Consider the following 25,512-nt stretch of genomic DNA (forward strand, 5'->3'; position numbering starts at 1 on the left):
ATAAATACTAGCTACTCTAACATTATAATTTCTATCCTCATAAGATAAGGATATATATCAGTAATATTGCCTTCTAGGGTAAAAGTAAACAACTTGCTATAGGGAAGTACACACCTTGCTATAGAGAAGTACACATCATGCTACAGAGAAGTACACGCCTTGTTACAGAGAAGTACACACCTTGTTATTGAGAAGTACACAACTTGCTATTGAGAGTACACATCTTGCTAAAGAGGCTATCAAACCTTGCTATAGAGAAGTATGCACCTTGCTATAGAGAACTACATACCTTGCTATAGAGAAGTAAACAACTTGCTATAGAGAAGTACACAACTTGCTATAGAGAACTACACAACTTGCTATAGAGAAGTACACACCTTGCTACAGAGAAGCTTCCATCTGTCTTTAAGAATCTGCCGAACAGATGCCACAGCCTGTCTATCTCGCTGACTCTGCGAGGCATCCTGATCGTGCTGTAGGACGCTACAGAGGTTGATGACAGCGGTGACAACTCTCCCATGGTGCTCAATGTTGCTCTCCAGCGACAGCAGAGCACCTTGTTTGTCAGCAATGACCTCCATACGGAAATTGGGAAGGTTATTGTCAGCTAATAATCGTTCGGTATTGACAAGCCATGAGTTGAGGGCTTGCATGCCACTCTCAAACTCGAGGATGGCTGTTAAGGTTTCTTTGAGTTTAGCAGTTCGTGTTTCAGCTAATTTGTTCAGTCTTTGAATAGTAGTTTTCATGGAGGTGCAGTTGTACTTAATAGCATTTGAGTAGATCTCTCCACTGAAGGGTAAGAGTCGTTCCCCTTCAGCAGTCAGAAGCTCAACCCTAGACTCCATGCGAATAAGCTCAGACTCATACTGCGTAGAAATACGGTCTAGCAGCTCCTCGATAGTCAGATGTGAGTCATTCATGTAAAATCGCTCTATTTGCATCATGTCAGCGAGTAACTTACCCACTCTATCCATGAAATTCGTCCATGTAGCAAGTCTGTTGCCCAGCAACAACCTTCTCCGACAAACCTGGCCTCTCGTTTCCTCCAGCAAGACTTCAAAGATCTTAACTCTTCCGTCTAACGAATTCAAGTTTTCTAAATGACCTTCGAGTTTTGCAAGATCGAACTTGGCGAGTGCTAATCTACTAAGTATATCCTCCAGCCTCTGGTCTAACAAATCGCAATGCGCTTTCTGATCCTGAAGGCTGTCGTGGTGCTCAGATATAGTGCTAGTCAAATCTTGGCGGATAGCCTGCAGTTCACGACTAAAGCTGACAAAGGAGGTCTCAAGCTGTCGCACTGTTGATATGATCGAAGTGGACTCCTCACTCTGACTTATGAGCTTAGATAGCACAGACTGCCAGTGAGTGTGTAGATTCTTCATCACAGAAGTTACCTTCTTCCGCGCCTTTTCATCACAATCAGGCAGCAGCCTCTGGCCAACTTGCCTCATGAGCAGTGCGACCTGCTGGTGCCTCTCAAAGGCGCTCTTTAGGGCTGGTATCTTATCAGTCATACGGAGGTGAGCCTCCTTAGTAAGGCTAATTAGCTGAAGCTCACTGTCAAGCGTGGTGAGGGCGTGACCAAGGCGTTCCCGTAATGTATTAAACAGGTCCCAACGTTCTAGACTCTCAGCCACTACACTTCGGTTGTGCTGCAGTTTAGCTTGCAAAATAGACCATTGCGATTGAAGGTCAGACGCCTTCACACACACCTTGCCAGGTGCCGATTCTAGACTAGCAAGTTTTTCTCCCTCTTCCGCAAGAGATTCCACAATCTTGCTTTTGCTACTGAGTTCTGAAGCCACAGCTTGATGGGCCGAAAGGAGGGTATGGAGGGAATCCTCAGAAGAGGGATGAATGCTGCCGACAAGAGACTCTATCCGGTCTAACCAGTCCAACCAGAGGTTAAACTTGGCAGCTAGGTCAAGAGAACGAAGAGAGTAGTCTTGCACTCGCTCCTGTCGACTCTTTAAAATAGACTGACACTCAGTCCACTGTTCCTCAACTCTAGTAACCCCAGCGGCCAGAGAGGAGCTTAAAGGCAGGAGCAAAGAGATCTCCTTAAGCTGTTGGTACTTATGACATTGGTTAGCCATGTCTGCTGTTAAAGAACTGATGGTATTAAGGCTCTCGGCAGCTTGCTGTCGATTGCTGACTAATTGACTAAAGGAAGACGTGATGATACTCTCCTTCTCCAAGTCATTGAGCATATCAGTCAGTGATTGCAGGAGTAGGGAGAAAAGAGTGAACTTGCCACACTTGCTGGAACACTGGCTGTCAAATTTGGCTAATGCATCTTGCATCACACTTGCCTGATGCTGCAAACGGTTTACCTGAAATTAATTGAAAATTATGTTTTACCAACTGAGCAATGAGAGAAAACAGAGAAATAGACAAAAGTAACAGCGCACTCTTGCCGAATGAAATCAGTTACTCTCACCCTCTGCAGTGCGTAGTTAATAAGACGCTCTGTATTACTCTTCTCTTTTCTAATCTTGGCCCAGTCTATTTCTGACAGCGTTGTTTGTGCCTCCCTAGCTGAGCTGACTTCTGATTCAAGGTCATCTAGCTCACAGTTGGGGTCAAGAGAAGCGACCAACTCTTCACAAGCTGTGCAAAAGCAAGTCCAATCATGTTCATGACATACTCGGGCCAAATGCTTTCAGTTATAATTTGATATTTGTTTTACTATTCTATGCTAGGTGAGCCAGGTTGATCACCCTATCATATCGAACAATTATGATTTGTCTAACATACATGTATGCAACCATGTCACTGCCTCTTCAACTTTGTGAGCCAAAAACTATGCACGATAAAAGCTTCATGCACAAAATTAATTTGTTTGGAGACGTTATTCCGATGTTAAAGTCATCGTAAAAATTGATACTCCTGTAAGAATTTACTCTAATTTGTTCTAGAGACCAAAAACGTTTAATAATTCTTTATTAAATACTTGAGGCTAAAATTAGATGCATTATATGAATGTATGTCTTAAATAAACACAAAAATCAATTTATAGGTAACAACCTAAATAAGCAAGAAATGTAGGTTTTTATTGTCACTTGGACTTTCAGATTCAAAAACAGACGTCAAATCTTGATGATGCGTAAGCTCGGAGAGATAGATGTAAGTGACATAACTTACTCTAATTTATGCTAGATGAAGTTTAAATTACCTTAATTTATGAAATTTTTATTATTTTTCTATTTTTACTCATTTTGTGTTGATTTGTTACCAGCTCCTTGACTTACAGTAACGAGAGACAGCAGTAGAAAACGGTAGCTCATTTTGAAATTAAAATACTAGTATAATTGAAGGAGCTGTTTTTCTTTGGTTATGCAAGCGGACTGTCTAACTTAATAAAAAAATTGAACGCACATTTTCTGTCTAAAAAATTATATTTAATTGATCATCGATAGTTTTTATCATCTGACAGTAAAACCCTGAATGACTATAAATGTGTCCATCAGGTTGGCTCTAGAGTGATTCCAATTTTTACCTTTTAAAATGGTAGTGATTGTGACTTTTTAATGAAATTAAAATTTATCTTTTTCCTATTTTCTGTTATGCTTATCGCAAAATGCATAATTCCATTTATAGAAGAAACCTTAAGTGTTTCCGGACATTTGGTAATAGCTAGAATTTTATACACCAATAGGCTTTGTATTACATGTATCTTCATGCGTGGCAACAGAATTTTTTTTCTTTTTTAATGGCGTATACATCTATATAAATTGAAAAAATTGCATATACAGTATATATACCGCATATAAAAATATTTAAAACATTTGGTTCTTTTAAATAAGCGTGAATATCCCAGAATAGCAGTACATAAAGTGAAACTTCCTTGTAAGCCAATCTGTAGCGCAACCAGAGCTGTATATGAAAGGGTCTAATTGATGGGACATATTTAGAACATCGAGGAGACGAGTTGGCTACAGCCTTACCCTTGGCCAATCGAACAAAGGTACTCAACAAGGCACATGGAAGCTTTGAAATAGTAATAAATTTGATATTTTCGGTAAACCAAGCATTCAGTATTAACTTTTCTGCAATGTGAATAAGTAATTTATACCTCACCTAGTATATTGCGCTCTGCAGTGGTGCAGCCCTTCTCATACATGCTCATGCTTTGGGCAGCCTTCCTCCATATTTCACTAGCTTGCCTTATTGAGTTGACTAGCTCACGGCGGTGCCCTCTTAGTTCTTCTTGATTGTCACTCAACCATTTCTGAGTAGCGCTATCAGTGACAGCTAGGAGCAGTTGCTCTGTCAACTGGTTCACACTTCCTAGCAAGCTGTTTTGTTCAAGCTGCTCAGCAAGTTTATCCAAGTGTGATACGTGGTCTAACAACTCCTAAAATGTCGAGATACATAATTCACTAGATATCTTATCAACACAACACAAAAGGAAAGTAAAACATGGTTCGTAAAAAGTGATTTTAAAGTTATCTCCCCACCTACATTATTGATGGTGAGTCATTTAGTGGCAAAATAATGTGATTACGGTATCCACAATATAAGTTGTGAACAAGTACAAGTTGAATAAATGCGAAAGTATGAAAGTTACAAAATGTGAAAGTATGAAAATTGTAAAAATATCAAAACCATGTACGTAAAATAGGCAAAATGAACTGTTGCCAAAATACGCTTGAATATATGTATATATATATAAATATATATATAAATATATATATTGTTATATATATAATTATATACGTGTATGAATATATATGTATATTTAGCTTTCAATAAACTGAATAAAATAGAAGTTGTCTTCTATGTCATAATTGAAGGATTAGCAGCTGTGGATTAGCAGAATTACAGATGCTTGTCTACAAATATAGACCTGTTCACTTTCGGAGATGAGAGCTGGAGTTGTCTCCACATCAAACCGCAGTTGTTTCATGAGACTGAGCAAATCTTCAGTCACCCGTGTATAGTCTGTCCACTTCTTGTGAGTAACTTCTAGTTTGAACACCATGTTGGTGGCTGCTTTGCAGAGAGCATCCTACAATGCGATACTATCATTGCATACATATGTATACTAATAGTATAGCATGTAGTACTGATAACGTTTTTACAGTTCTTGTGCCTTTCACTTATACAGATTAAAGTAACTAACCTAATGGTAAACATCCTAAAATGGCATTAATTTAGCTTATGCACCTGCCTAGTATAACAGTGTCTTAGCTTACACGCCTGCCTAGTATAACAGTGTCTTAGCTTATACACCTGCCTAGTATAACAGTGTCTTAGCTTACACGCTTGCTTAGCATGGCAGTGACTTAGCTTACACACCTGCCTAGTATAACAGTGTCTTAGCTTATACACCTGCCTAGTATAACAGTGTCTTAGCTTACACGCCTGCTTAGCATGGCAGTGATTTAGCTTACACACCTGCTTAGCGTGGCAGTGTCTCAGCTTATACACCTGCCTAGTATAACAGTGTCTTAGCTTACACGCCTGCTTAGCATGGCAGTGTCTTAGCTTACACACCTGCTTAGCATGGCAGTGTCTTAGCTTACACGCCTGCTTAGCATGGCAGTGTCTCAGCTTACACGCCGGCTTAGCATGGCAGTGTCTTAGCTTACACACCTGCTTAGTATGACAGTGTCTCAGCTTACACACCGACTTAGCATGGCAGTGTCTTAGCTAACACACCTGCCTAGCATAACTTTCCCCTAGCTTGCACGCTTGCCTAGCATGTGAGTGCTTTGGTCTGCTAAGAGTGGCAGAGCAAAGAATTAAATGACAAGCTCGATATAAGAAATACCTGTCTAGTGGCGAGTTGATCAAGGCCAGCTTTAATTTGACTAGAAGCAGACTTGGAGCACATCTCATGATGAGAGATTTCGTTGAGGAGGCGCGACAGACTACCCCTCAATTTCACCATCTCACCGCTCTTATCTAAGAGAGCTTTGTATTTGCTCAGCAGCTGCATGATTACAACATCATCTCCAATAGGACAGTGTTTTATCATATACGAGTTCTGCTCTAGCCACGTCTCCAACTCCTGTCGCTCCTTTGAGAATTTCTAATAACAAACAATAACTAAACGATTTATCTACATATCATGCTTGCATTAAAATACAGTGCACGCCTGTTGCCTGTCTAGTATTATACTGTATCATCAGCTACAGGCTATCCGGCATAGCAAAAGCATGTGCCATCACATTAGACTTTGTCAAGGATCACCACAGAACATCACATGATTTTAGCCAAAACATAAATTCAAGATAGCTTCTCCTGTGCAGTGCGAGTTGTGCTCAAGCTAACACAATGAATGCCATTTAGTGATTGTTCTACTAGTATAAACTATGGTAGACGGAAGAGAGAATATATCAAAGATGTAGCTGACCTGGTAGAGACTGCGGAGCTGTTGGGCAGCCCCCGTGTCATCTATAGCCTCGAGTTTAGCCTTGTGTAGAGCCTGCGTAACCTGATAGGCGGCAGTGACCACTTCGGTTCCGAGTGTCGAAAAGTGACTCCGAATCATCTCGGTCAACTTTAACCGCTCCGTCAACTCGGCCTTGTAGGCCTGAGTAGAAACAGAAATCAATCTGAACAAGTACACAGGTAATACTATAGCTGCTGTTTGGTAGTCGATGTTGTGAAACTGAGCATTTCAGTGCATAGACCTTTAAATGTTGCTCGTTAAAGCCTTTACACTTCACTTGTGTGAATGTGCGCACTACTAAATATTTTGGGCACACTAAATCTATATATATACATATATAAATCTCAGTGTTTGTCTTTTTGTTAAACCTTGTGTGTCCATCTATATTAATTGAAAAATTCACACGACACTAGATTTAATCTTAGGACATCCAGGTCCAGAGGCAGCAAACTTAACCATTAAGCTACACGGAATACAATGGATTCATTGGTCAAATAGTCATTACATTGGTTAAGATACTCACGCCTAAAGCGCTTGCTTGGGGTTAATAAGTAACACTGTTGTCCGTTAGGTGTAATGATTGTTAAGTCGGCCCAAAACTCAAGGAATTGTTTTAGTAAAGATTTTAGTGAAGATGTAGCTTTCCAGGTAAATTACTCAAATTCATTAGGTAATTATTCTATTAATCATGCAATGCCAGGCATTCGACAAGTTTTATTACGTTTGAAAACGTTTTGTGAAAAAGATTTGACATGAAGCAATTCATTTTCCTAATCAAGCCTGATCAAACGCTAGTTGAAAACTAAAAGGTCAAACGGACATTCACCAAGACTGTAGTGGTTTCCGATTCCGTACACACACTCTTAAGGAGTAAGTAGCTAGGTAAGTAGGTAGGTATAAGAAAGTATCAAAATCTATATATTGGATAATGAAGTACGGAATTAGTATTTGTAGTCCTGCCTTGATCTATAAACTTAGAGTCATAGATTAGTTATAGATCAGTTATAGATGAGTTATAGATGAGTTATAGATGTCTTGCGAATTAATATAATGAAATATCCTAGCACACAGTGAATCTGCTTATTATAAGGCAAGCTTTTGGTCATCACGGACTAAAACAACTGAATATTTATAAAGAACACGGGCCATGGTTTTTAACGATGCGTCGACACTCAAGTACTTATCCATTGTCAACAAAAAATGTTTGACTCAGCTATCGGGTAACCACATGTAACCCAACAAAGATAAAAAAAACTACCAGAATTATCTTTAAACTGTGAGAGGAATGCAATGCAATTCGAACGCCTGACTTATACCCCAATCACCTACCCCCTAAACCAGTGGTTCTTAACCTTGTTGGACGTGCTGAATCCCACCAATTTCATATTTGTTGAACTTATGCACAAAATGAATGACGCAAAATTAATATAATACATGAACTCACAACAAATTATATATCTTTCCATAAAGACATGACCTTGCAAATCAGTGTGACTTTGGCTGTTACCTGTGAGAGACCTCCACCGAACCCTTGGGACTGACTCACCAAAACCCTAATGTTTGATCCAACCCAGGTTAAGAACCACTGGCAGAGACATAGAAAATTCGAGTGCACCCCTATACACACATTATAGCAGATTTACCAGGCATGACTGGGTCATATCCTCCAACTCATCAAGATTGTCTATAAGTGTTTCAGGTTTGTTGACATTGCAGAGAGTTGAGAGAGCTCGGGCTACCTCCTCTGAGCCAGCAGATGATGATTTGAGAACAGACATCAACTGTAGCCTAATATCCCCAGTCCTTCGCTCGAGCATAGCTAGCTGAGCTCTGGTTTCACTAGTTGAGTGTTGAGCAGTGTACAAGTCACCTTGTATAAGAACCTGACAGCAAATAATTCATTAGGTTGCAATGGAAACCAGTGTTTGAGTACAGATGAATGATAAGCTCATTCTAATGTCTTACTAAATCGGTTTTTGATCTATTCTAAAATTGGAGCAGGTTTGTAGTAAAGATTGGCCAATATAATATACCGTAACACCTATCTTTGAACGCTAGGGCCCTCTATTTTTCGACTCCTGCCCTATAGTGATGGTCAAATGGAGGTGGCATTTAAATAGAGGCTAGCGTTATATTTTTCAAACAGCTCATGAAAATTTTAAGACGCTACATATAACCTATTTATGAGCGAAGCGAATGTTGCTTATATTTTGCACTCTCATTCGGGCGGAGCGAAATCAGACTTTTTAGGTGCAAGACATCTGCTAACTTATCTCCAACTCGTTAAAGATCTCCAAATAAATATGCATTGGGAAGCCGAAAAATATCCATCCCAGTTGATATCTATTGCTTGCAATTAACCCACAATGATTGATAACAAGCCTGCGTTGTCATTTGTTGGAGCTTTCAAGTTTTTTATGTTATTTTAAATTTGAAGGTATATTTTCATTTTATAACAATGCTTAACAAGGTTGCAGAAAAGCTCGTTGCACTCATCGCTATGTTTGCTACAATTTGCAGCAAAAATTGGCTTTTTTGTGCAATAGAACAGGAGTTACAAGGGTCAATCCATCGTAAGTCATGTTTATATAACTGCAATGATGCTATCAAATAATATGCTATAAATCTGCAAATTTATAAATTATATGATAATCTATTAAATGCTACAAATATATATGCATAAACCGCGTTAAACAAGAAACTACTATTAGCCTGATACAGTTACTAATTATTTCTATGGCGCTGCTTGCAAAGTTGTAGCGGAAAACTGAAAAGCTTCAGAGCTGAAAAACGGGTTTCGATACAAACAGAAACAGCGAAAGAATTAATTGTTTTTGAAGTAGTCAAGTCATTATTAGTGCGATTTTGTGGACACCTTTTCACTGATCACTCGCTATTATGGGTTAGTAAAGATCAAATAATGTCAAAGCGGCTGCCAAATGGAGAAGGCGCTCAATTAAAGGGTGGCCCTGTATTTTTCAACCTTTCTCCTATAGTGGCAGTCAAATAGAAGTGGTGCTCAATTAAAGGGTGGCCCTGTATTTTTCAACCCTTCTCCTATAGTGGCAGTCAAATAGAAGTGGTGTTCAATTAAAGGGTGGCCCTGTATTTTTCAACCCTTCTCCTATAGTGGCAGTCAAATAGAAGTGGTGCTCAATTAAAGGGTGGCCCTGTATTTTTCAACCCTTCTCCTATAGTGGCGGTCAAATAGAAGTGGTGTTCAAGTTAAAGTGGCATTCAATTAGAGGTTTTACGGTAATTTAAAATATCAAACTTTGAAATTTTAATAAGATTCTGCAAGCATATATGGTAATTTAATACAAGTCAGCAAAGGGATGACCTTTATGACCTTAGAGATGAAAAGTAGCGATCATAAAGACATCTTACCATTCCAACCAGAAACGCAGTTGATATGTCAATTTTAACTGTCAATAAATTACAATTAAATGTAATAAAAACTTTTTAGGTCCTCAAATATTTCACAGGAGACATAACTTGGGAAACTCTATACACACACTAGTAAGATGTCAGCAATGGTAGGTCATGATCCTAACCTGACATCAGCTAATGTGAGCAATATTATTATTATTATTTTCCTTGGCACGATTGCATAAGAATGATATGTATATCACAAAAATAGCCATAGATGTGAATAATAATAGCATGGTAGCAGAAAATATTCATCAGTCATTTGTTAACACAAGTTGCAAAGCTGTTTAGCTCTATAAAACACCTAGCACTGCAAATATATAAACAAATTGACTTTCTTGACTTGTTAGAATCTTAGTCAAGGTATGAGAAGAGAAACAAGGAGCGAGCACTTACCAAACTTTCATCATTACCAAGGAAGCCTGCAGCTTGTTCAACGATCTCGGACAACGGTTTACTGGTGTCCAGATGACTGTCAGATCTAAGCTGTCCAGCGATTACTTCAGAAAAAACTTCCTTCATCTGCCGTTCTTCCTTCTCCCTGTGAACCAATCTAGTTTCTTAACATCCTATGCGAGCAATGCTGATCGCCTCTATATCCAAGGACAAATTTTGATTACCTAAAGAACTAAACTGAAGCAGTCAACCTAGCCAACTAAGGCTAAATGCTGTTACAAGGCAGACAAAAAGAACTGAGGCTAGATGTCATAACTAGAACTTATCATTAAAGATGGAACATTAATAAAAGAGAGGATAACTCTTAGCTTAGGCTAAAAATAGGTCATGCTTTAATCTACAGTACATGATGGAATGAGTTAATTCAACAAACATTGTTCAAGCTATCCAAATGGTTTTTTCTTTTAGAATGCAACATTAATACGAAATATGCTAAAATTGACCCAAAATAATATATTTAACAATATAGCTCAATTCATTCTATAAACATATGCAAAAGAGTTGTACAAATCTGAGCTACAGGAGATAACTCTTTTTCTAATAGAGCTCGAGTACCAAAGGTTACCGTAGCTCTACCAGACTTACATATTCTCTTATTCTCAAAAGTGCAAAAATGCACTTAATTGATTATGGCAGTTAGAATTTTTCACTTATAAAGCTGCGCAGACCACTCCCCCTTTATCTGATCAGCCAAAAACGCGGAATTGAACAGGTAAAATGTCTGACTATTTTTATGCAGCATATGGAAAACTTTGAATGAGTCATGTTTAAATTTTATAGATGTTTAATATTACTCTAGGTAAGCAGCTGTTTTCAAGTTTGGAGATTACTTCTCCTGTTTATCAAAACTGTTTAATAAATACAAAAAAATATTAATAACTTGTTTTTATGGTGCCACCTTTATACTGGTACCTTGGAGAAAAAGGTTACTTCACTGAGTTAAGACACACCATATATGGATCATAGAAGCCCAGTTACCTGGTAATACTGCAGTGATTTACCATTGCATTGAGCCATCAAATGCTCAAATTAAAAACTAGAAAAGGACAATCAATAAAGAGTCGAAGTTATCAGCTCCTTCACCTGCTTGCACTTCTAGTTATTGTAGTTTCCTTTCCAAACTTGATTACGACACTCTACACTACCGCTTTCATATCTAAACACTCACCTAGCCTGAGTGACCGAGAGGGACAGTGCTTGCCATTTATCCTCACATAGTTCAGTCTTACGATCGAGGAAGGGACATGGAGTCACCTGTGTGAAATCTTTGACCCTTAGTTGGAGAGCTTGCTGGCTGCATTCGTATTTGAGGAGTTCCAATTCTACATCGTCTACCCCTGTAACAGTAGATGACATGACATATCCTGGACCAATCAATTAATAGATAACGGCGGGGCTAGACGGTACCATCCCTAGAGGTAGTTCATAGATAACGGCGGGGCTAAACAGTACCAACTCTAGAGGTAGTTTAGAGATAACGGCGGGGCTAGACGGTACCAACTCTAGAGGTAGTTTAGAGATAACGGTGGGGCTAGAGTCTAGCCCCACCATTTTTTAACACCAGTGACAGTCGTTCACCTTCTATGACATGAGAGTTATTGTGCATATAGTTATTCTCTGGGCTTTATTTGCACAACTGGCGATCTTTCAAGGTGCACCAGACTGCCAGGATACTAGTATACAGTATACTAGTACGTTGGTAAACTTTCTGTAATGCATCATCCGTTTACTATACAGTGGAGCCTCGGTTCTCGAACGCTTTGATTCTTGACCAACTTGGTTTTCGACCAAAAAAATTGAGATTTGTTCGTCTCGAATCTCGAACATAAATTCAGTTCTCGACCAAACCGGAGCATGCGTATTGGAATTAAACGTTTGGAACAGCTCCGGAAACAGCATGGAAACATTCGTTACCGTGGATCCAACAACAAAGGAAGACATTCCGGAAAAACGAAAAATTGTTCGCCTAATATTGAATTTTAAAAGGGATTGATAGCTTCATAAACTCTTCACAAAAAGGAAGGAACCATCTGGGACAACGTCTCTTCTACTGAAGAAATTTGCTAGGGAGACAACTCATCCAGCCGAGTTGGGGCTAGAGTCTAGCATCAACTTTATATACGTCTAGGTTATTAAATTTCTTTATGTATAGGTTATGTTGCTTTATTTATGTATAGATTACAATATTTTATCTATATGTAGATTATGTTATTCTATTAATGAAAAGATTATTTTATTTGTAAATATTATGTTTTTGTGTAAAGACTATGTTGTTTTATTTATGTATAGATTATGTTATTTCATATACATATTATAGCTTATGATATTTAGCAATCAGTATTATATAAACCATAACTTAATAGTCTTCATGTCTGCCAGATATTGTATCTCAATAGAAATGGAGAGCTAGACTAGTTTCTACCTCCTACTTGACTATATTTAAGTTCCTTGGCTCTGAAAAGAATCTTAAACATTAACTGGTGAACTCGCACGAGGAGAGACTGTTACAAAATTGTCTACATTATCTTATGGGAATAGAATAGGAACAGAATAGAATTGGCTCCCTGCCTATTTCAAGGAGCCAATTCTATTCTGTTCCTATTCTATTCCCATAAGATAATGTAGACAATTTTGTAACAGTCTCTCCTTGTGCGAGTTCACCAGTTAATGTTTAAGATTCTTTTCAGAGCCAAGGAACTTAAATATAGTCAAGTAGGAGGTAGAAACTAGTCTAGCTCTCCATTTCTATTGAGATACAATATCTGGCAGACATGAAGACTATTAAGTTATGGTTTATATAATACTGATTGCTAAATATCATAAGCTATAATATGTATATGAAATAACATAATCTATACATAAATAAAACAACATAGTCTTTACACAAAAACATAATATTTACAAATAAAATAATCTTTTCATTAATAGAATAACATAATCTACATATAGATAAAATATTGTAATCTATACATAAATAAAGCAACATAACCTATACATAAAGAAATTTAATAACCTATATGTATATAAAGTTGATAATCTATACATAAATAAAAGCAGACAATCTAAGCGTTTTATTCATTCACTTTACTCACTGAACTTGCATCATATATTTATAAATATACCATGCCATGCTTTTCATAATGTGGATATTGAACTCTAGAGTTGAACTACATGATTGGACATAACTAGCGATATAATAGAGAATACCAAGTTACCATAAATGGTACAGCTGGCTATACTATTTGGTATAGCTAGATAGGTAATTGAGTATCGTTCACAACATAGCTATATATAGCAAACTGCGCAATAAAGTATGGCTAGCAATATCAAATAATCGGCTAATTACATGTAACTAACCAATAGAATCACTCTGTTATTCTAACTAGGCAATCATATCATTCTGACAAGGCAAGCTAGCCGATAGTATTATTCTGACGGGTCACTAACCAATGGTATCATTCTTGCTGTCCTCATGCAGCTTGTTCAGTATACCCATCTGCACGTCGCAGGCAGAGTTAAGGTCCATACAGAGCTTGGATAGTCCAGTGAGACGGCTAACTCTTTCACTACAGTTTCTCTGATAAGCGGCTGTATCAGCGGAAAGACGGGAGGAGGTTATAGCCACCATATCATCAATAGTAGATGCAGCTATCGAGCTGAGCATCAGTCGGTATTGATCAAACATGGCTGACAGATTCTGCGACAAAGAGGAAGACAACTTAGAGATGGGATGTAAATAATAGCTAAAGATCTGTTGCTGCTAAGTCATGCATGCTTGTTTAGTTTTTTACAAGTATTATCTAATTAAACCAGGACTTCGCTAAAAAACCTTTTTTTACTCTCTAGTCATAATTGATGAGATGTAATAATGAAGTTAGTAAACTATATCTAATGTGTAGGTTTAAAATAGGGATGAGTAAACCTGGCTGTTAGAGGCTGCAATATAGTAGCGATATGAGAAGCCTTGCTGCACAACGCTTACAAAATGGGTTACGAGTTAAAAGGTTTATAACGTTATTATACATTAGAATATATGATTATATCATTGCTTTATTATTATTATCAGATTACTCTAATTAAAATAGAACATGCTTTATGAAAAGAGCGTAACATTTTTGAGGATTGGTACGTGCTAAGAACAAACTAATGTATGACTGGTAATCCTTTTTGTTTTACCAATTATACTGTAACCTGGCTACTTTCAAACAATGTAATTTGCCGATAGAAATGAATAGCATAATTATTAAATGTCTGATTTGATATCAAACACTTAACAGACCTTAGTTTAAACTGGGCTGACATAGATAGGAGAGTTGAAGAACAAATGATAATAAGAATAATGAAGGGAGGTGTTTGTGTAATCTGTAAAATCAAACAGATTTATTGATGGTGTAAAAAGGTTACATTAAATATCACTTTAGTCATCCAGTTCTATTGGCTAACATGAACAATATCACTTTAGTCATACAGTTCTATTGGCTAACATGAGCAGTATCACTTTAGTCATCCAAATCTATTGGCTAACATGAGCAATATCGCTTTAGTCATACAGTTCTATTGGCTAACATGAACAATATCACTTTAGTCATCCAAATCTATTGGCTAACATAAGCAATATCACTTTAGTCATACAGTTCTATTGGCTAACATGAACAATATCACTTTAGTCATACAAATCTATTGGCTAACATGAACAATATCAAGCCTCGAAAGATGAACCAAATAAACATTATTTTTTGAGGATTCTAGAGATATAGTCAGACCTCTACTCAAGACCATTCATTAAACTGTCAGACATGCAACATAAATATTTAAAATTCTCTACCTAAAGTAATTCCATCACACGAAATTCAAAGCTTCTCAAAGCCACACAGTTTTGTAAGTGAACATAAAAAGGCAGGCAAAAATTAAAATAATATCATAAATAAGATATAAAAAGAGTAAAAGGTACATAAGTTAAGATAGTCTAAGCCTAACTTAGTCTAAGTTACAGTAAATTACCACTTGTACCTCTGTATGTACACATCATCAAACCTACACTTACACTAGTTTGTATCTAGCGTACAGTAACAATACAAACTTACTTTTATTGTTTACTAATTTATTTCTTTAATTTCTTTCTCACGCATGATTATGATTCACTTGTTCTACTGCCTAGAATCAAGGTATTCGAAATGTAAATGTTTGACTAACTGACCTTGGTGATTGTGATCTCGGCCACAACCTCCTCTTGACCCTCAGTAAGTAGCGTGGGTTCGTCGAGAGAGCAGTTGCGTGCAGCCGTTTGCAGCATGTCCTCATAGCGCAGCAGCAGATCATCTAAGACCTCGTCAGCATTTGTCGGTGCAGCGGTCAGCGAATGCAAGGCGGTAGAAAGCTGACTCAGCAAGTCATCTGGTGTGCTCTGAGCAGCCGACTGCAATTGGTATGTGCTCTTAGTTCCTTAGCTCTATGATGCATGTATACCCATTTGCAAATGCAATTCTACCAAACTTAAAAACAGACAGCCACTGTTATTCATCAGGCAACAATGTTTCTATTTGTAATGACTAATGCGACGCCAGCACAAGTTCAAAGTCATATAAAAAATAACAGCTATTTTTCACTATTTCAGGCTAAATACGGTATATCACAGTTTCTTGCCCACCCTTAAAAGGTTTGAACAAGAAAGTAAACTATTAGCCTAAGAGACGCGTGCTTAACAACTAAATTTAGAACAGAAACATTCCTAAACCATCTTGTTTTACAAGGCTACACGGGCGAAAGTCATTTACCAGAATTCTTTCACATGATCTCAACAGAGCATTTTCCTTGCCATTAAAAAGGATGAACGGAACAGCTAGTTTAGACCTTCATATTGCAGGTACAGTCATGTGCAAAAGAAAGGACCCACCTCTGATTCTCATTGCCAATATATGTACACGTAGACCAAATTTCAAATGCTCATAAAATTGTGCCAACTTGTTGAAATCTACCTAAACTATATATCAATAGACTCAGCATTTACTCAGCTTTCTTTTGATGTGAGTAATTCTAGTGTAAATAGATTACCAATGAATGAGCAAGTACTAATTAGCCTCCTTTGATCCTACTCTATTTTCGCTAATCCCGTCAAACAATGGCCACTTTTTAATTGGCTCTAGCTTCTGATTGAAGTGAGATATTCACTCACTTTAAAGTTTGTCTGACACTTCAACTTATTCTTGAGATGATATTAAAATTTTAGCATTCTGCAAAATTGAGAAGTTGTGTATATAAGGCAGCGAAAACGGGACTTCAGGAATTCGAGCATTGGAAATTCCATCCAAGACATTACATTTTGCAGGATAGAACAAAAATGACATCAGGTTCTGATTCTACATAAGCTGCTGATTCCAAAAATATATACATTATTATACTTGGAGCGAACACCTTTGCTTCAGCACAGGTTTACTGTCCGAAATACACAACAATTTAGGGTGGGCCCTTTCTTTTGCACATCACTGTAACTAAACACAGAAACACATACATACACACAGTGAACCTTTCAATTGTAAGTGATACTTTTTACACAAGCTGACAACTTGAAACTACTTGGGACTACTTGAAACTACTTAGAACTACTTGAAACTACTTGGAACTGCTTGGAACTACTTGGAATTACTTAGAACTACTTGAAACCACTTGGAACTACTTGTAACTACTTGAAACTACTTAGAACTACTTGAAACTACTTGTAACTACTTGAAACTACTTGGAACTGCTTGGAACTACTTGAAACTACTTGGAACTACTTGAAACTACTGCTCATATAATCTTTACTATAATAAGAGCCTACGGAATGGTCCATCTGACTGTCCGATGCCATACTTACAGGTTAGGAAAAAAGATTGCTTTCAACAGGATTTGAACAACGCCACCTTTGGCTTAGCAGACCACATACATGTACTACTAACTGCACTAATCAACAGCCTTGCTAGATTTCAGAATAATTGTGGACATAGTTATTACACACGATAATCTCTCAGAGTGCATCGGATCGATAGAGTACTAGTGTAGTAAATGACATGTGACACTGCTTTGCAGTTTTTCACGGCCAGCAGTAGATCCCATTAACATCGTTGAATGAGCCATCCCTGCCATGGCACCAGGAAGAAAAGGATATATGCATGGAATAATTTTGCACGCTAAAATGAAGCAAATGCTACCTATTCAAAGTGTAAAAATGGATTTTTATTGATTTAAATCTAGCACGCTGGACACATCTTTTGTCGCTGAGTCTTCAAATGCAAATTTCCTTGCTCAGATGTCTTTGCATGCTTACATCAGACACCTTGTATGAAATGTACATGATTGAGATGCCTAACCTTTCTTAAACGATCCATCAACAGATGTCAAAGTCACATGCCAATTAATTATAGCTCAAAACCTGCAGAAAGCATAGCATGAATGTTTGTAAACATTTTAGCATTTATGGCTGGTCTCACCTAAGCCTGCTGGTTACACACAAATCTTATCCACTTACAGTTACTCGTCCCGCATCCGTTGTCTCATTATCGATGTTTTCCTTCCACTGTAATAGGTCAAGGCTGTCTCTCGATTCTGAGACATCCTCTTCAGGTATGACCTCAAGACGACCTTGTAGTCGACGTAGATGATTAGTGAGTCTCTGAAGGCTGACAGGCACAGTTGAGCCCTCACAAATGGCTGGGTTGATCGCCTCTATTGTATTATAAGTTCTTTGCAGCCGACCAACCTGGTGCTGTAAGTTAGGAAGATACGCCTGAAGCTTGTCCGGTGTCACCTCCAGCTGATCGACATAATTCTGACAATCTCTAAGTTGATTCTCGACATCCGCAAGTGCATCTTTTTGACTCTGTTCAAGGCCGAGGCTGGATTCTATGTTCTGCTTCTCAGCCATGGCCTGCAGTCGCACACTCTCAATGTTCTTGGAAAGAACACTGAGACATATGCTCTCCTCTTCGCTCATCACTGCTGACTGGGAGAGCTCAGCTACACACAAACAGAAAATTCTCATTGCATAGCTTATCAAAAGTCAACCTTTTAGAAATGTGGCCACAACATAAGGTTATCGCGCCTCCTGACAAGCTGTTGTAATCCAAACACAACTAGGCAAATCTTTACTATAATGAGGGCAGTGTGCATGCGTCTGTCCGAAATCACAACTTGAAGTTGGGGAAAATAGATTGTACTATCTAGGTTTCGAACCCACGACATGCAACTTTGCTGCCCGGTGTTTTAACACCAGTGACAGTCGTTCACCTTCTATGACATGAGAGTTATTGTGCATATAGTTATTCTCTGGGCTTTATTTGCACAACTGACGATCTTTCAAGGTGCACCAGACTGCCAGGATACTAGTATACAGTATACTAGTACGTTGGTAAACTTTCTGTAATGCATCATCCGTTTACTATACAGTGGAGCCTCGGTTCTCGAACGCTTTGATTCTTGACCAACTTGGTTTTCGACCAAAAAAATTGAGATTTGTTCGTCTCGAATCTCGAACATAAATTCAGTTCTCGACCAAACCGGAGCATGCGTATTGGAACTAAACGTTTGGAACAGCTCCGGAAACAGCATGGAAACATTTGTTACCATGGATCCAACAACAAAGGAAGACATTCCGGAAAAACGAAAAATTGTTCGCCTAATATTGAATTTTAAAAGGGATTGATAGCTTCATAAACTCTTCACAAAAAGGAAGGAACCATCTGGGACAACGTTTCTTCTACTGAAGAAATTTGCTAGGGAGACAACTTATCCAGCCGAGTTACCCTAAACTGTTTTAGAGGAGGATTCTCCTTCAAAGATGTGAAGTAAACGTGCCATTGCTGTTTATATTTTCTTTTTCACACAATTTTTGATTCAACTGATCTGTTGCATTTTTTGCTGTTTCATTATCAATTTCTGCAATTTTTAGTATTGTATCTTATCCTTCAATGCTTTGGATGTTTTAAGAGCAAAACAAACAAAATGTTTACTTTTTGTTTTCTTTTCCCATCATCATAAATAGAAAATCCTTTATTAAAATTAAACACGGTCTATCTACCCGTTTTTATTTATAGTATACAGTATACAGTACAGTTTATGGTGTAAAATTAAAAAAAAAACTCATCCGAAGTTGTTTTCTCGACCCAGAACATTAAAATATACATACATTAATTCTAATAGAAAAATGGTTTCGGATCTTTTACAACTCGGTTTTCGAACAACCTTCTGGAACGGATTATGTTCGAGAACCGAGGTTCCGTTGTAGTTGATAACTAATCAAGGGTATTCTAGAAGACATGAGAAATAACACTGCAGCTTCAGACCAATATAAAAACCCCGACTCAGATTACATACCCAATTTTGCTTTAGATTCTTCTATCTCCTCCAGTACAGCCTCAATTCTTGTGACCTTGCCGGGTCGTTGACTTTCCAAGGCGCTTTGCCAAATAGCTAGCTGAGCATTGATGTCATAAAGAGAAGCCTGATTCGCATCCTGCTCTCCGAGCACCAGCTTTATCTTCTCTTGTATCTACAAGCATGTAAGGGAGTGAGTAAACAGAGTGCCAAATGAGTGATTTAATATAGTCAATAAAGGAAATTAATAGAGTGATACAATATGGTAAATGAAGAAAGTTAATAGAGTGATACAATATGGTAAATAAAAGAAACCAATAGAGTGATACAATATGGTAAATGAAGGAAGTTAATAGAGCTAGAACTAATACAATGATTAGGACCTGAAAGAAGAATAGAGTTGGCTAATAAAAGGAATCAGTCAGTAAAGTGAATCAATATAGCAAATCACCAGAAAGAATAAACGAGACGATACAGTAACAACCAACACCGGGGGCTACATATACGAGACGATACAGTAACAACCAACACCGGGGGCTACATATACGACACAATACATTAACAACCAACACCGTCGGCTACATATACGAAACGATACAGTAACAACCAACACCAGGGGCTACATATACGACACAATACAGTACAACCAACACCGGAGTCTTCAAGTGAGTGATCAAACATACGAATAGACGAGTCTCACCTGATTGTTATCTCCTTCATCTTTATCGATAACAAACAGGTCTTCAACGGCCAATCGGGAGGTAAGCAAAGGTGCGGTTGAGTCAGCCGTCACCTGACCATCAGTAACATCAGGATGAGTAAGTGATTTCCATTTCTTGCTAAGATTCTCCATTACAGAGCCATCACCAGTTGCTGGAACCTCGCCTGTTCAAGGAAAACAGGTGATCAGTGCAAAAATTGGCAAAGAAATGAGAAATGTATAAACTTGGCTTAAATAGACGTTGAATTTACCCAACCTTGTTTTAAGTGCATTCCATTTGCTTTAAAACTATGTTTTTCTGCCCATATTATGAGGTCACCAAATGCAATACCTTAACCTATTGTGGACATAGTATGACTGCTTACAGACGTGTCAGCAGCCATGTGGACATAGCTAGACTGCTTACAGATGTGTTAGCAGCCACGTGGACATAGTATGACTGCTTACAGGCGTGTCAGCAGCCACGTGGACATAGTATGACTGCTTACAGACGTGTCAGCAGCCATGTGGACATAGTATGACTGCTTACAGACATGTCAGCAGCCATGTTATGTCATATTAAAGTTCAAGACATACAAAACAAGTAAAAAAGTTTGAGTGTGTTTATTTGAAGGAGTCATGACAGTAGATTACTCCAAATCGTAAACTAACAACTTCCCATTTTCCTGCAACTAACTTTGGATTTGTCATTCCTTTTCAATGAGTTGCATTGCAGATACTTAAAACAAAAATAGAAATTGTAGTGTTTTTACATTTCTAGGTCATCTGCAACAGGAAATGAATTTTAATGGTTTTTGTTTTTATAGCATTCAAATATGGTTTTTTGGAAAATATTTGAAAATCAAACAGCTAATCAACAAATTGTTGCAATAGTGATATATGATGGCTTGTAGTGACAGTGGTATGCACGATAGACCTGAGTTTTGAGCAGTACTCAGCCAAGTGACGGACTCAGCAACACAGCTCCCGCAATTTTATCATTATTAGATCCTAGTCTCGAAACTTACATTTAAATATGACCAAATAAATGCATCTGGTATATGAACATGGAAGTGGCAAAATCATGAGTCGGCACGTAGCAGACTAAGGAAAACCGAAATTGTCTTGGTAGTTTTTGTCAAATTAAGTCAAGGTCAGCTGCCTGTTATCCTTTCCACAAATGACAGCATTCACCTCTGATACACTTATTTTAACAGTAAGAACTGTCCATAGTTGTTTAACTGCAATAGTATTCTCAGGAAAATCCCCAAAAAACAGATATCAAGAGCATTTTCTCTATCGACACTCTATTGAAATAAGAGGTTAGCTCAATATTTCTGATATATTTAGTACTCACTCTCATCTGCAGTTCGAAGGGTGCCACCAAGGGAGCTGCAACATAGAAATCTTATGATAAGAATGGATGCAGATAATCTTTAGGTTGCCGAGCAATCACAAAATAGACATGCTTCAAGTAGGTAATTAAAGTACAAAGCATATAAGCCAAATAAATTAACCAAACGGAACCAGAAAGCAGATGTGATGAGTTCAAAGGTTAATACTAACCTTTTACTAGAAGCCAGTGCGTGAAGCATTAGAGCAAATCTGTCAATATACAATATGTGACTGACACTCTGCTGTAAGCGAAACATAACTGACAAGCTCGAGAGTTGTCATCTCTTTATTGACAATACATTTCTTATGTGAGAAAACCACACAGTGAATATATGAATCAATACACACTCAATGTCCAAAGTGAGTTCAACTCAGTGCAGCATAAGCAATTTTGCCAGTGACATAGCTAGATTTAGGCTGTGCGCAAGAGCTTTACCTGCCAGACTTTAATTATTTACAAAACCTTTACCTGCTGGAGTCAGTGACAAAGTCTTTATACTTGGCGACACCATTGTCCGCTATTCGTGCTGCAGTGATGAGGAGTTTCAAACGTCGAGAAACACATTCGTCTGCTTGTTTCTCTAAGAACTTAAGGTCACTCTCGGCTTTCTACAAGCCACAGATACCGAGCGGATAGTTATCATAGTTAACCGCCACAGTTCACTACTATGTAGCTTCTATAAGTGAGTTCGTATTTGAACTTCAGGTGATGGCTATGGTTGACTAGCTGACTGTCAATGAACAAACAAAATTTAACTAAAAAGTGAAACTTCTAGTTAGCATCAGGTCATCTCATGATTAATTATAAGGTGGTCTAATAGTCAACATCAAGGTGGTCCCAAAGCTAATTTCAAGGTGGTCCTACAGTTGACTAACAAATGATAAGCACAGCTAATATTCAGTTGCCAACTATCTAGTCACACTAGTTGGCTACCGGAAACTCCCAAGAGTTGTAACTAAAAGGTAATTTACAGAGAAATGCTAGCAAGGAGAGCGATCAGCAAACTTCTGCTGATAAAAATCCAGATAGAAATCCGATAAAAAGCATAAATCAAAATTCTCAGCAATTAAGATAATGAAGAGCAAAGGTGAAACATTGGTAGTCTATGACAAGAGGAAGCAACTCTCAGAAAGGAAAACTAGTGGCAAATAAATCAGATATAATTTTGGGCTCCTTCTGAGTGCACCATGCTGTGTGGGTTGCATTTTTATCCAAAATCAGACAAAAATGAGCATTTATTAATCAGTATAAAAATTTTCATCCAAAAGATAGCGCTAAATTCGAAAAGCAATGTTAGACGGCAGCTAGAGCATGTTGTTAGAAATAGTCCAAATTACAATCATTCTTCAGACTATAACAGAAACTACAAACTGTTGAGGATGTTTTCAAGTTTGTGTACTGATAGAAAGAACTAGCGTATGAACTGATGGTTAGGTCAAGGTGCGGTATCTAATAAATACTTGTAGAGGTCAATGGAACTAGCCTAGTACTAGCGAATTCGCGCTGCATAGATGGAGAGAGGGAAAGCAACACTGCAGGCTGAGGGTACTACGGTACACTGGTTTACCTGTCCGTCTAGAGTCTGGGCAGGAAATGGTGCCATGATTAGATAGCATAGCAACGGGAGCTCTTGCAATATACACAGAGTAGCAACTAGTAACTAGTAATAATAATGGAGAAAGGGTAAAAGAAGTAGAAGCAACGTTAGCAGACAAACGCATGGCTACAAAGGGACTTACAGTCCCCTCGACATACACAGTAACATTCCCAGCATCCAAATTCTATCAGCATGCAAAGGATTTTAGCTCGCAAACTAGTTTGGGTCTCAGGCCAACCAATCAAGTTGAAATTACACGAGCAGACAAGGATGGTAACCTATCAGGGGGCAGCAACAGCTACTGACTGGATTGGATGGCCTGCTATTTAAAGATAAACTTACTCCAAATTCTTGTAGATTGTATCCGGAAGTATCGATACATTTCAATTATTTGCAATTGTTTTTAATGTTTGAGATGATCTGACTGTCAGGATGCTTCAAAATTAAAATCAACAAAACTAATATCGCGGTTAAAATGCTCAGAAGAAAAACACATGTGAAACGACTTTCCTAGTCGCTATTGTTGCTATAGCTGATATCAGCTATAGCAACAATAGCTGATATCAGTGACATGAAGTTGCAGTGTTATACATCTCTATTCTGTCAGTTTTTTTGCAATTATAAACATCAAAATCGCATTTTCATTTGATCTAAGCATTTTAACTGCGATCAAGTTTTGTTTATTTAAATCTAGAAACATTCTGGAAGCCCGATCACCACAAACATCCAAAAACAATCACAAATGATGAACAAATAGCGATACTTTCTGATAAAATCTACTAAAATTTTGAGCAAGTTCATCTTTAACCTGTAGTTGATCACAGCATTTGTAGACTCTAGATTAAATGGCTTCTATAGAATGGATATATTTCTAGACTAGGTAGCATCTACAGAATGAGTTCAATTCTAGAGTAGATAGCATTGATAGAGTTGCAATTCAGTAGAATGGGTTGCATCTAGAAAGTTGGTACACATCTAGGGAACATAAAACAAATTCTATCTCTATAGGATTACTGCTTCATCGCTAGAGAAGGTAGCATCTATTAAGTTGGTACAGCTCTACAAAGTACCTCATCAGTAGAGTTATCATATTATAACATTACAACCGATACACAATTCGAAAAGCCTATGAAATTGACTTAAAATTAAACTGAAGTTAAAAAGAATGAGATAAATAAATCTATGGAATTTTGCATGGAAACTTCTAGGAACTTATTCAAATAAAACAACAGAAATGTGCTCTACATAAGCAAATGAATGTAAAGGTGTAGAGAAATATCAGCAGAAGTCTGCCAAGCTATCAAGCAGAACGCTCCTGGTAATTCAACTTTGACAAAACAGAGCAACTCATAGTTGCACAGACAACAGCAAACAAGTGCTTTTTTCATATTTCAGAAGTCAAAAGATGAAAGTAGATTTGACCAATCATTGTCTGTAATCGTGTGATTACATAACTTTATTAGCTAATTTGAAGTTACGAGTAGTTATGTTACATCATAAACTGAAAACACGTTTTTGACAGCTTATATTTTGTGGTAGGACAGTTTGCAACAGAAGTATTGTTTATTTGAATAAAACGAAAATAATTCTGCAATTTCAGAGCTTATTTGATAATTGTGATAGAATAAAAAAAGCATTCACATTTTTAACTCAAAATGACAGTTCTTCTTTCTTAGCTTAGAACTGAACTCCTACTTAGCTCAAAGGTTTTGGAGAACTTGTTATGATAATCAATTATTAGATAAACTAAATAACGTGGCCAATGTAAGCGTTTCCACTTTCTGCTCTCTTTACTTTTAATGTTGTTGTTTTTTTCAGCGACAATTTTTCTTAGGTAACAGGAATTTTCTTAGGTAACAGGAATTTTCTTAGGTAACAGGAATTTTCTTAGGTAACAGGAATTTTCTTAGGTAACAGGAATTTTCTAGAGCATGTTTCTTGAGTAAGGAGTATTTCTGTAGCTTTTTATTTACACATGTGCTTTTCAGTTTTATTAAAAAGTAGAAAGCATTTCTTATAAAATCATAGTAACCATGGCAGACAATAGTGGCTGCTTTAGTATCTAACATCCATACATATATACTACTTGTTTTAGTAAAGCAAATTAGCAACCAGCTGTTTTATCAGTTGATGTTTTATATTTAATGTACAAATATTATTCAACTTATTGATTAGAAAAC

At 37.5% G+C, this 25,512-nt stretch overlaps 1 protein-coding gene across 1 annotated transcript in view; it reads right to left on the minus strand.

Moving 5' to 3' along the window:
* The window catches only part of LOC137400696 (nesprin-1-like), a 73,789-nt gene that overhangs the window by 10,887 nt on the left and 37,390 nt on the right, over window positions 1-25,512 (minus strand). The window contains exons 36-52 of the mRNA XM_068087028.1: window positions 22,204-22,343; window positions 21,906-21,944; window positions 21,697-21,731; window positions 20,340-20,524; window positions 19,640-19,814; window positions 17,796-18,283; window positions 15,489-15,707; window positions 13,739-13,988; window positions 11,460-11,628; window positions 10,232-10,376; window positions 8,078-8,289; window positions 6,368-6,494; window positions 5,783-6,043; window positions 4,856-5,017; window positions 4,087-4,363; window positions 2,447-2,616; window positions 378-2,339 (exon numbers count right to left, since the gene is read on the minus strand). Coding sequence (XP_067943129.1) covers window positions 378-2,339; window positions 2,447-2,616; window positions 4,087-4,363; window positions 4,856-5,017; window positions 5,783-6,043; window positions 6,368-6,494; window positions 8,078-8,289; window positions 10,232-10,376; window positions 11,460-11,628; window positions 13,739-13,988; window positions 15,489-15,707; window positions 17,796-18,283; window positions 19,640-19,814; window positions 20,340-20,524; window positions 21,697-21,731; window positions 21,906-21,944; window positions 22,204-22,343 — 5,016 coding nt within the window. The remainder of the gene's footprint in view (window positions 1-377; window positions 2,340-2,446; window positions 2,617-4,086; window positions 4,364-4,855; window positions 5,018-5,782; window positions 6,044-6,367; window positions 6,495-8,077; window positions 8,290-10,231; window positions 10,377-11,459; window positions 11,629-13,738; window positions 13,989-15,488; window positions 15,708-17,795; window positions 18,284-19,639; window positions 19,815-20,339; window positions 20,525-21,696; window positions 21,732-21,905; window positions 21,945-22,203; window positions 22,344-25,512) is intronic.

Source organism: Watersipora subatra, chromosome 7 (assembly GCF_963576615.1).
Source record: "Watersipora subatra chromosome 7, tzWatSuba1.1, whole genome shotgun sequence".
Classification (NCBI taxonomy): domain Eukaryota; kingdom Metazoa; phylum Bryozoa; class Gymnolaemata; order Cheilostomatida; family Watersiporidae; genus Watersipora; species Watersipora subatra.